Source organism: Vombatus ursinus, unplaced genomic scaffold (genome assembly GCF_900497805.2).
Source record: "Vombatus ursinus unplaced genomic scaffold, bare-nosed wombat genome assembly UNPS02014355.1, whole genome shotgun sequence".
Taxonomy (NCBI): Eukaryota; Metazoa; Chordata; class Mammalia; order Diprotodontia; family Vombatidae; genus Vombatus; species Vombatus ursinus.
The window spans coordinates 390,746-403,581 of NW_020954133.1; the positions used below are offsets into that span (position 1 = coordinate 390,746).

The 12,836-nt window shown below is 40.1% G+C and overlaps 1 protein-coding gene across 1 annotated transcript; it reads right to left on the reverse strand.

Moving 5' to 3' along the window:
* Positions 1–9,363: 9,363 nt before the first annotated feature.
* Positions 9,364–10,176, reverse strand: LOC114042343 (olfactory receptor 52D1-like). The gene has a single exon (XM_027861025.1). It carries the CDS (start codon positions 10,174–10,176, stop codon positions 9,364–9,366), a length of 813 nt encoding a protein of 270 aa, XP_027716826.1.
* Between the last annotated feature and the right edge of the window lie 2,660 nt (positions 10,177–12,836).

The window sequence follows — 12,836 nt, forward strand, 5'->3', positions numbered from 1 at the left end:
ATCCCACCATCTACAACAAGATTTTCCTAATTCCCCTTTATGCTAATGCCTTCCCTCTATTGATCATTTCCAATTTATCCTTTATATATCTTGCTTGTATATAGTTGTTTGCGTGCTGTTTCTACCAGCAAACTATGAGCTCTTTGAGAGCAGGGACTGATTTTTGCCTTTATTTATATCCCCAGAACTTTACATAGTGCCTGACATATAGCAGGCCCTTAAATGCTTTTTCATTCATTCCTGCCCCTTCCCCATACACCCACTCAATAGCTTATGGCATCTTCCCCTTCTAGGACTTAGGCCATTCAGTATTCAGTAAAGAAATATCCGGGAGACTGCTGTGATTTCTAAGGCTCCTGAGAGCCTTAGGATGATATAGACATGCCATCTATCCCCACAATTATATTTAGCATGCATGTCAAGGACCATGGATCAGTGTGGGTATTGTGATCCATTTATAAATGGTAGGGATGAGGGGTGGTGACAATCTATGGGAATTCTGAGCTTGGCTTTAAGATGGCCAGGAAACGGGCTGGTATTCTCTGCCAAGCCAGGGGGAGAGGGTACTGAAATTAGGGGAAATGTTTCTCTTTCCTGATCTCCCAGCCTTTAGTGAGTAGTGACTCTCCTGGAGACTTAATCCTGAAGAGTTTATTTATAGACCTATAAAACTGGGAGGCAGTGGGTTGGGGAGATAGTAGGGACCTAATGGCATGAAATCTCCCCCTCGAACTGTGCCCTCCAAACTTCTCAGAACTAGGTCTTCTTCCTGAGCCACAAGTTTATTCTCTCTCTTAATCTGCCTAAACCCTTGGGATCACTAGTCCTCCCACTTCAAATCAACAAGACTTTGTTTAGACATTACTTCACTTTTCCAGGTCCCTCTTCACCTAGAACCCTTCATAATAGGACATGAATTTTCAACTGATAGCATCTCAGAAGGGGAAGAGATCTCAGTGGTCTTTTAGTTCAACTCAACCCAGAAATGTGAATTCACTCTACACCATTCTGACAAGTAGCCATAGAGGCTGCCAGGCTTGTGGGGACTTAGTGAAGGGGAGCTCACTAGTTCTTGCTGCATTTTTTTGCATTTGGGAGTAGCTTTCACTATTAGGAACATCCTTCCTTAAATCTGCCTCCCCTGCACTAATGTCACTGTGTAAAGCCTTCATTATCTGAGGGATTTTGATGCTGGTAACCATGGGAATTTTAAATAACAAATAGTAAATATTATAAAAAGCACTCTAAGTATTCAAAGCCTAATAGTAATCCAAGACCTTGGTCTCCTGCAATATAAAAGGAACTTCTCTCATTTTCAGTTTATTGCTCTTCTGGGGAATCAGCTTTAACCATGTCCTTTGTCTCTTTTTCTTCCCCAAGGGGATACTTCTTGGCAATTTCATTGTCTCCTAGCTCTCTACCCTCTTCTTCTGGAAGACACGCCTTTGGCAAGACAGTGGTGATGACAATTGTGTATCATCTAATTGTGTATCATCAACTCAAACACAGGACTGGAGGCCCATTTCCATCTCAGAAAAACCTTTAGACTGGATTGTAGAGTGGATATCTGCTTGCTCTATATCAAGGAAACTCATCCAAGGTCAATTTGTAGACTAACTAACTGGCATGGTGGATAGAGTACTGGTCCTGAAGTTGAGAAGGACTGAGTTTGAATCCTGCTTCAGATACCAATAATATGACCCTGAACAAGTCGCTTAGCCTATTTTCAGTTTCCTCATCAACAAAATGAGGGAGTTGAACTTGATGGCCCCTTAAACCTGATTCCCACCACCTCCATATGTATGGTCCTATGAACTCCTGATACAGGAATACAGACTTAGGTCTATATTCCTATCAGGTATCTTTTGTGAAGCTTGGGGACAATGTTTCTGGCAGCTAGAATAACTCATGCTTTTTAGAAGATGGGAAAACTGTCATTTGGTGGGAGGGGGAAGGGAATTTGGTTATCTCAGTGGTTACCTGATAATATGGCAGCTAAGTGGCACAGTGGATAGAGTACTATACCTGGAGTCAGGATGGCCTGAACTCAACTATGGCATGGATAGACTTGCACGAAATAATGAAGAGCAAAATGAGCAGAATCGAGAGAACATTGTATACAGTATCCACAGTATTGTTTTAAGAACAACTTTGAAAAAAAAAAGAAAAAAAAGAACAACTTTGAGCAAATAAGTCATTTTGACTATTATAAATACTCAAATTAGCTATGAAGAACATATGAAGGAAGCTACCTTCATCCAGAGAACTGAAAAATAGAAGTATATATAGAATGATTTTATATATATAATATGTGTGTGTTTATGTGTATATATACATACATACACACATGTATTTATATATACATATATACACATATATTTGTGTCTAATGGTAGCCATCTCAGTGTGGGGGAAGAAAAAAACGAAAAGGAAAGAAAATCACATGATAATTTTATTACATATTTAAAAGAAATAGCAACTTATACATAATAAATTTGCAGTTTCGTGTGCAATCATCTTTTTTATTATACCATGTTATGGAAATGCTTTTTTATCCTATAAGTTAAAAATAAAACATTTTAAAATAAGCAAAAAAATGGCCTAAGACACAAACTGCTGAATTAATTAACCTCTGTCTGCCTCAGTTTCCTCAATTGTAAAATGGAAATAATAATAATATGGAAATAATAATAATAATAATACCTATTTCCCAGGGCTATTATGAGGCTCAAATAAGATAACATATACATATAGTGCTTTGCAAACCTTTAGGAGCAGTATAAATGTTAACTATTATTATTAATATAGGTAGAGTATCCAAAACCCTCCACCCATTCAGACTCCCTGACTGGCTAAAGGGCAGTCAAAGATTATAGAATGAATGAGTTTGATCCAGTGCACCCCAGTATATAAATTTCTTTTTTTTCCCACTTAGTAGTATTTTTTTCCAATTACATGTAAAGATAGTTCTCAACATTTACTTTTATAAGATTTTGAGTTCCAAATTTTTCTCCCTCTCTCCCTCTCCTCCTTCTTCCCCAAGACAGCAAAGAAATCTGATATAGGTTATACATGTACAATCATATTTATCATATTTCCACATTAGTCATGTTATAAAAGAAGAATCAGAACAAAAGGGAAAAAGCCAAGTGAAGTGAATAAATTTCTAAATCAGTTTGAGGTGTCCTGGATTAATGATGGTATTTTAATTTTAGGGATACGAGAATGAATTACTCCAGAGGAGGTGGGTTTCATTTCAGGGATCAGGGTAATTTACAAACTGTGGAAAGTGATAAAATATCCTGGATCAGTTCCAGATGAAAAAGCTGGTGACCCAAGGTACAGAATATAAGCACTTTGGAGGCAAAGACTACTTCATCTTTTAAAATTTTTGTGTCCTTGGTACTTAGTACAATCTTTTGCACACATACAAAAAAATCACTTAGTAAGAATTTATTGAGCCCCTGCTAGGATCTAGGCACTGTGCTAGGCATTGGGGACACACAAGTCAAAATGAGTCACCTACCTTCCGGAGTTTATATTCCATGTTGGAAACAGTGTAAGTATATACAAAATATGTAGAACATAAATGTAAGGTAATTATTTGGGAGAGGGACCAGCAACTACAAACCATCAGGAAAGACCTCACGGAAGAGATAGCTTTGGTCTGAGGTCTGAGGGAAACTAGGAATTCTAAGAGGTGGAAGTTACTGGGGAAGACATTCCAGGCACAGGGACCAGTGTGTAAAAGGAAGAGGTGGGAAAGGGATATTTTGTGTGAGGAATAACAAAAATGCCAGTTTGACTGTACCATAAACTGAGTCAAGGATAGTAACACATAATAACAAGCCTGCAAAGGTTGGTTGGAGATAGATTAGTTTCCTTAGGTAGATTAGTTGTTAGTTTCTTTCTTATTTTATTTTTTTTAGTTTAGTATTTTATTTTCCCCAATTACATGTAAAAACAATTTTCAACATTCATTTTAAAAACTTTGAGTTCCACATTCTCTCCCTTCCTCCCTCCCTACCTTTTTGTTGAAAAGGCAAGTGATTCAATATAAGCTATACATGTGTAGTGATGCAAAACATATTTCCATATGAGTCATGTTGTGAAAGAAAATACAGACCAAAAAAAAAAAAACTCAAGAAAAATAAAAAAAGAAGTATGCTTCAATTTGTGTTCAGATACCATCAGTTCTTTATCTGGGTATGGATAGCATTCTTCATCATAAGTCCTTCCAAGTTGTCTCAGAGCATTGTATTGCTGAGAATAACTAAGTATTCACAGTTGGTCATCTTGCAATATTGCTGTTACTTTGTAGACAGTGCATTTCACTTTGCATCAGCTCATGTAATTCTTTCCAGGTTTTTCTGAGAGCATCCTATTTATCATTTCTTACAGCATAATAGAATTCCATCACAATTATAAACCACAACTTGTTCTACCATCCCCCAATTGATGAGCATCCCCTCAATTTCCAATTCTTTGCCATCAGTAAATAACTGCTATAAATATTTTTGTATATGTAGTTCCTTTTCCTTTTTAAATCTCTTTTTGGATACAGACCTAGTAGTGGTATTGCTAGGTCAAATGGTAATGCATAGTTTTATAGCCCTTTGGGCATAGTTTTAAATTGCTCTACAGAGTGGTTGAATCAGGCCACAACTCCACCAACAATGCATTAATGTCTCATTTTCCCCACATACCCTCCAATATTGGTCATTTTCCTTTTCTGTCCTATTAGCCAATCTAATAGGTATGAGGTAGTACCTCAGAATTGTTTAGTTTGCATTTCTCCAATCCATAGTGAGTTAGAACATTTCTTTTTCATATGGCTATAGGTAGCTTTGATTACTTCATCTGAAAACTGTTCATATCTTTTGATCATTTATCAGCTGGGGAATGGGTATTATTTTTATAAATTTGACTCAGTTCTATAAATGTTTGATAAATAAGGCCTCTATCAGAAAAACTTTCTTCAATTTTTTCACAGTTATGATTGCTAAATGTATTTCCCTCCATTCTATCCTACCCCCACCCTGTTTATTCTATTCTCTCTCTCCTTTTACCCTGACCCTCCTCAAAAATATTTTTTCTTCTGACTACCGCCCCTCCTAATCTGCCCTCCCTTTTATCACCACATCGTCTCCCCTCCTACTTTCCTGTAGAGGAAGAGAAATTTCTATACCCAATTGAGCATGTATATTATTTTCTCTTTGAGACAATTCTGATGAAGGTAAGGTTCACTCCCTCCCTCCCCCACTTCCTTCCTCTTCCGTTACACCATAAAAGCTTTTTCTTGCTTCTTTTTTTGGTAAGATAATCCCCTTCATTCTACCCCTCCCTTTCCCTTTCTCCCAGTGCATTCTTCTTTCTCACACCTTAATTTTATTTTTTTAGATATCATCCATTCACACTGAACCCATACCTGTATCCTCTGTCTACATATACTCTTTCTAACTGCCTTGATAATGACAAAATTCTTATTAGTTACAAGTATCATTTTCTCATGTAGGAATATCAACAGTTTAACCTTATTAAGTCCCTCATGGTTTCCTTTTTCTGTTTATCTTTCTATGCTTCTCTTGAGTCTTGTATTTGAAAGTCAAATTTTCTATTCAGCTCTGGTCTTTTCATCAAGAATGTTTGAAAGTCTTTTATATCATTGAATGTCCATTTTCCCATGAAGGATTATACTCAGGTTTGCTGGGTAGGTGATTCCTAATAATCATCCTAAGTTCTTTCTACTCCAGAATATCATATTGCAAGCCCTCGATCCTTTAATGTAGAACCTGTTAAATCTTGTGTTATTCTAATTATGGCCCCATAATACTTGAATTGTTTCTTTCTGGCTGCTTAAAATATTCTTTCCTTGACCTGGGAGTTCTGGAATTTGGCTATAATATTCCTGGGAGTTTTCATTCTGGGACCCCTTTCAGGAAGGGATCAGTGGATTCTTTCAATTTCTATTTTACCTTCTGGTTCTAGAATATCGGGGCAGTTTCTCTGGATAATTTCTTTAAAGATGATGTCTAGGCTCTTTTTTATTTGGTCATGGCTTTCAGGTAGTCCAATTCTTTTTGAATTATCTCTCCTGGACTTATTTTCCAGGACTGTTGTTTTTCCAATGAGATGGTCTTCTATTTTTTCATTCTTTTGGTTTTGTTTTATTGTTTCTTGATTTCTCATAGTCATTTGCTTCCATTTGCTCTATGCTAATTTTTAAGAAATTATTTTCTTCAGTGAATTTTTGTACCTCCTTTTCTATTTGGCCAATTCTACTTTTTAAGTAGGCTTTTTTTTATCTTCAGTGAATTTTTATGCCTCTTTTTCCTTTTAGCCAATTCTGCTTTTAAGGCATTCTGCTCCTTACTGGCTTTTTGTACCTCTTTTACCATTTGGCCTAGTCTGTTTTTTAAGGTGCTATTTTCTTCAGTATTTTTTTGTGTTTCTCCTTTACCAAGCTGTTGACACATTTTCCACAATTTTCTTGTATTACTCTCATTTCCCTTACCAATCTTTCCTTTACCTCTCTTACTTGATTTTCAAAATTCTTTTTGTGTTCTTTTATGACCTGAGACCAATTCATATTTTTCTTGGAGGCTTTGGATGTGGGAGCTTTGATTTTGTTTTTTTCTGAGTGTGTGTTTTGAACTTCCTTGTCAACCATAGTAATGTTCTATGGCCAGAATTTTTTTTCTGTTGTTTGCTCATTTTTCCAGTCCATTTCTTGATTTTTAATTCTTTGTTAAAGTAGGGCTCTGCTTCCAGGGTGGAGGGTACACTGTCCAAAGCTTCAGGGGTTTTGTGCAGCTGTTTTCAGAGATACTTCTAGAAACCTATAAGTTTTCAGGTTTTCCAAGGTGGTAGGATATAAGGAGAGGTGTGTTTACTACTCTCCTGGCCTCTGTTCTGATCTGTGAGTAACCACAAGCATTCTTTTCTGCCCTGGAACTTTGACGAGGGTCTGTGCTCCACTGCAAGCTCTGGTGTGCTAGTGTTTCTCCTCGCTCTGGGACTGCCACCTAGGATTGCCACCCAGATCCAAGTCTGGGCAAAGCAACAAAGTCCTGCCCCTAGTGCCAGCAAAGAGACCCCTGTAATTTCCTTCTGATCAGTCATTTGACCCCCTTACCATCTGTGGGCTAAGAACACTGAGAATAGCTGCTACCACTGCTGATTTAGTGACCTTCAAGGCCTGCTCCTGGTTTGTGGTGCTGGGGCTATGCTGGTGCAGTCTGTGCTGGATTGTGCTCTACTCCCACCCTGGTGAGATAGACCTTCCCTGCCAACCTTTTAAGTTGTCTTTGACTGGAAAATTATTTTACCCTGCCATTTTGTGGGTTCTGCCTCTCCAGGAATTGTTTTGTGGCATTATTTAAAGGTGCTTGGAGGGGTTTTAGGGAGATCTCAGATGAGTCACTGCATTTTCTCAGCCATCTTGGATCCATCCCCCCCCTCAAACATTCCATTCTTAAGCTTTGTATTAACTATCAATTAGTGTCTAAGTTGATCTCTGTCAAGACTTGACATGCCTACTTGAGGCATGCCATGTCGTACTTATTGTCAATTCCTATTGCTTCTACCTCCACATCACCTCTTAACCTCTCCCTTTAATTCTACTCACACAGCCACCATCCTAGTTCAGGCCTTCCTCACTTCATGTCTATGTTATTATAAATAGTCTCCCAAATGGTTTCTCTTGCCTCCAGTCTTTATCCCCATCTTAGTCTCCCCCTTCTCCAATCCATACTCCAGATAGCTTCTGAAATAATCTTCCTAAAGCCCAGCCTGACCATGTCATTATCTTACTCAAAAACCTTCAGTGGTTTTCTAGTTTCTGTAAGATAAATTACCAGCCACTAAGACTTTTAAAAAATCTGACTGTTACCCACATTTCCAACCTTATTTCATGAACATTATTAACTTTCATGTACCCCATGTTTTACCCTCCCCCAAAAAACCCCAATCAATTAACTAGCTATGACCTATTTCTTCAGTTTGACATGCTATCTTTTGCTTCTTTGTATCCAAACAGGCCATCTCCCATGCAGATTTTCTCCACGTGTCCACTTGTGGCCTATAGAATCTTAGTTTCCTTATCTATAAAACAAAGGGGATGGATTTATAAGCTTCCTCCATTGGCAAGCCTGATGACACTTATCAGTGCTTTCTTCCTCTCCAAAATTTCCTACATCCTTTTGTCTGACTCTCTCCTTTGCACCCAGAATTCTCTATTCTCCCTCTCTCTCTCCATATATATATATATATATATGTGTGTGTGTGTGTGTGTATACATACATACATACATACATACATACATATATTATATATATATATATACATACACTCTTATCAGCTCCTTAAGATCAGGGAAAGGCCATCATTTAAAAAAAAATCTTTATGTCCTTGACCCTTAGACAGTTTCTTCTCTATTTGGAGATGTTGAGTGTCCTAGATTTGTGATTTGATTTGTTTAGGGAGCTCCCAGTCTGGAAATTCCCTCTGCTAATGCAGAATGGCACTTGCTCTATAATTTAATCTCAGAGAATTACCTGGGCCACTGAGAAGTAAAGAGACTTTTCTAATGTCAAAAAGCCAGTAAGTCAGTAGAAGGGCTTGAAGCCATGTTGCCTTGACTCTAAGGTCAGTACTCTATTTGCTTGCTAGGATATCTTTTGTATAGGAGACACTTCATAAATAGTGGTTGGATTAACCATAATTTTTTGAATTGAGACAAGGCTCAAATCCTGCTTTAAGGGCTTAAAATGCTATTATAGAGGTACTATCCTCAGGTCCACTATTTTACATATATGGACACTACCCTCAGGGCCCCCAGCCTGATACAGATACACAGACCCTGCCTTTGGGGGCCCCCAGGTGGACACAGATGCATAGATTCTCCCTTCAGAGTTCCTACTCTGACCTAGACATACAGATCCTGACTTCATGGGGTGTCTGTTCTGATACCCTGACCTTATGTCTCCTTCTTTGACAAAGATGCATAGATAGAAACCAGTCTCTTAGGTGTCCAAAGCAGATTTATGGGCATAGGCAGGTAAGAAAAGGACACATAGACAAATGAGGACAAACTGTAGGTCTAGACATACACAGGTATGAGATATTTATCTAAGTAGTGAGATATTTATACCATGCATGGGTCAGTATAGAGAAAGTTGAGAGCATTTTAGACTTAGAGAATGGGGGTCAGGGTGAGGACTTCTCTGGAAAAGGTAGAGGGGTGTGTGTGTGTGTGTGTGTGTGTGTGTGTTGGGGCAAAGTTGGGGTATGTGTGAAGAGATCATATTTTCACAGAAGGACAAACTCTCCATCTGGTTGGGCTCTTTGGATTACGTGTCTTTGCTTATCTTGGTAGAGAAACTCCAGGTGAGCTCTCTTCCCTTCCCATCCCAACTCGACTGGGTGTCAGCAAGCACAGGATTCTCTCAGCAATACATCGGGTCCTGACCCCATAGACGATGGGATTGAGAGCAGGTGGGATCACCACATAGAGATTGGCCAGGAGGATGTGGACATGTCCTGGGACAGTGTGTCTACCAAAACGGTGGACAAGGAAGGAGAAGAGAGCAGGTATGTAGAAGAGGAAGATGACACCAGCGTGAGCCCCACAAGTGCTAAGGGCTTTGTGGCGAGCACCCCTGGATGGCAGGTGGAAGACAGCATGGAGGATGAAAGCACAGGAGACGGTAATGAGCACAGCATCCAGGACTGGTGACAGTAGTGTGGTGGCAAGCCCATACCAGATGTTGACTCGGGTATCTCCACATGACAACCGAGCCACACCCATATGCTCACAGTAGGTGTGTGGTATTGCTTTCCTCCCACAGTAAGGCAACTGCTGAAGCAAGACTACAGGCGGTGCCATCACACATGCACCTCGAGCTAAGGCAACCATGCCTGCGGCCCTCACCACTCGGGGGGTGAGGAAGGTGCCGTAGTGCAATGGCCAGCAGATAGCCAAATAGCGATCCAATGCCATGGTCAACAGGACTGAGGATTCTGCCACGAAGGCCACATGGGCAAAGAAGAGTTGAGTTAGGCAGGCCCCAAAGGAAATCTCTCCAGAGAAGCCCCATAGCACAGTCAGTGCTTTGGGTACTGTGGCTGTGGACAGGACCAGGTCAGCTGCAGCCAGCTGCCCTAGTAGCTGGTACATGGGGGCCTGTAGGGCTGGGTCAGCTATCACCAGGGCCAACAGCAAGGAATTCCCAATCACTGCAGCCAGATACAAAAGGCAGACAGGCACAGAAAGCCAGGCATGTGCTGCTTCTAGTCCTGGGATGCCCAGAAGGACAAAAGGTCCAGGACCAGAGCTGGGATCCAGAGCGAGGCTTGTGTGATTGAGAAGGATTAATGTGTGGCCTGGCTCCATTGTCTACCTTGATTGGGCCTCGTCCCCGTAGTGGCTGAATCAGGGGAACTGGGAAGAACAGTTCCTTGAGGACCATGGGAAAGTAAAGGGATTAATGAAATTCTCTATGCCTCTACTTTTTGTCGGAGCTAAAGCTTCACTCACCAAACACAGGCAAAAAAGAAAAGTAGAATGACGTTTGAAGAAATATGCTCCATTTTGCTCTGGAAGTTCCTCAGGCCCTCTCATTGGTATGTTCTTCTGTCCTCTCACCATGCACCACTGTGAGAAATGCTTTACTGGTGTTCATTCTAATCACAATTCCTCCCATTGCAAATTGGCCTATCCTTTATGCCCTTGCTCTCTAGTAATTTGTGATCCTATGAATGACTGATACTTCAGAAATAGTCCCTCTTCTGTAAGTCAGCCCTCCACCTCCACTTTCCCACTTGATATCTCTGGGTCCCTATATTGTCTCTGAAAATTTGATTCTCCCCATTCTTACTCTCTTATCTCAAGCCCCCAATCCCCTTTTTCTCTTCTGTCTCCCATCTCCCTCGATACCGAATCCACTCACTCACCCATCCATACTTATGGTTCTATACTGAAAGAGGGCCCTAGCATGCCCTACTATTACTGTTACCCTACAATACTTTTTCTCCAGGGTTCTGTTCCTCCCCTGATGTGGATGTTATGGCCCTGATTCACCTGTATGTCACTTCTGTCCATGGAGAGACCTCTTCTGTTGCTTCCTATAGGAAGAGTTTGCTCTTTCTCAGACACAGTGGGCTTGATCGAAGAAGGCTAAGGTTCCTTAGCAGATGGATGGGATGACTGGGCTCTGGCTGAAGCAGGAAGACACAAAGAAAAACCTCTACAATACATGAATGGATGATTGAAGAAGAGTTGGAGGATGGGTATAGAAGGTTGAGCATTGATTTGGAGTGTAGGAGACAAAGTCTACCCTAAAGATGGAAGGGGGAAGACTCCATACCTACCAATTCTCTCACTTCTATAAACCAGGGACTCCATTCCTGATCCTCAAAAGATTAGATCCTTTACTGACCTGACCTAGTGAATCCTGACCTTGTCTCAGGGAGTCCTGTCATTATTATCTGAATCTATCATCTCTGAAACCCCTGACCTTCCTGATCCCTGAGCCAGTTTTGCTCCCTAGGTTCAAAGTTTGGACAAACCTCTGCCATACGATACCTGAGAACCCTGACTCCCACGCCAGTTTTTCCTACCCGTCCATATTCCACTGAGGTGGAATATGGTGTCTTCTTTCTGGGAGGCACCATGTTGAAATGGATAGAGTTGGAACTGGATTCAAAAAGATCTGGGTTTGAATCATTCCTTGGATGCTTACTAGATAGTTGACAATGGGCAAGTCACTGTGTCTCTGTTTATCCACCTGTAAAATGGGGATAACAATACCTGCAGTAATACCTATTTTAAAAGGTTGTTATACAATGATAAATGCAAAACATTTTAAAAACTTAATACAAATGTCAATTACAGTTATTCTAAATATTTATTTACAAGAAAAACAGAGGTCAGAACTCAAAACAAAGGGCAGAAGTTATAGGCAGAGAGATTTAGCTTGATATGATATGAGGAAAAACATCCTAGCATCAAGAGCTGTGCAAAAGTTGATAGAATGGATTTCCTCAGATGGTGGTCAGTTCCTCATCGCTAGAGGTCTTCAAGCAGAAGCTACATGGATGCTTGTTGGGGCTGCTATGGAAGGGATTCCTATTCAGGTAAGGGAGGGAGTATGTATATGTAGCAGCAGCAACAGTTGGTAGTGGTCATGGTCATGGTGGTGGTGAGAGCAACAATAAAAATATTAGTAACTGCACTTATATAGCACTTTGAGGTTTGCCAAGCATTTTGCAAATATTTTGCCCTCATTTGCCATCACAAGAACCCTGCAGGTTCTAGGTACTATTATTATCTCTATTTTAGAGATGAAGAAACTGGGGCAGGCAGTGGTTATGTTACTTGCTCAGGGTCACACAACTGGTAAGTGTCTGAGGCTGAATTTGAACTTAGGTCAGGCAGACTTAGGTGCCTAATAATAATACTAGCTATTTTTATATAAGGCTTTATATGTTATTTCATTTGAATCCAGTCTAGAACTTCTGCCTCCCATTCAGGGGCTCTTTCCCCCCATACTTTTCTGAGACACTGAAGCACCCAGAGTATCCAGATAATTTACCTATAACTAGGACATTCCTTCTTGCCCCCTGAAAATCAGCCCCTTCTCTTCATTGCTCAACAAATAAAAGTGGGATTGACCCAGCATCGTAGATCAAGTTCATAAAAACCTACTTGACACTCATCAAATTTGAAGCTGGCAAAAGCCAGAATGAATAACTAATGCATTAGATAACAATTGTTAGACTGCAGTCTCAATATAAGTCAACAGTATGATTTGGCAGCAAAAAAAAAAAAATCTAATC

Bases quoted from the DNA above. Each gene is read 5' to 3' on its own strand.
- LOC114042343 (XM_027861025.1), bottom strand. From the start codon at position 10,176: ATGTACCAGCTACTAGGGCAGCTGGCTGCAGCTGACCTGGTCCTGTCC.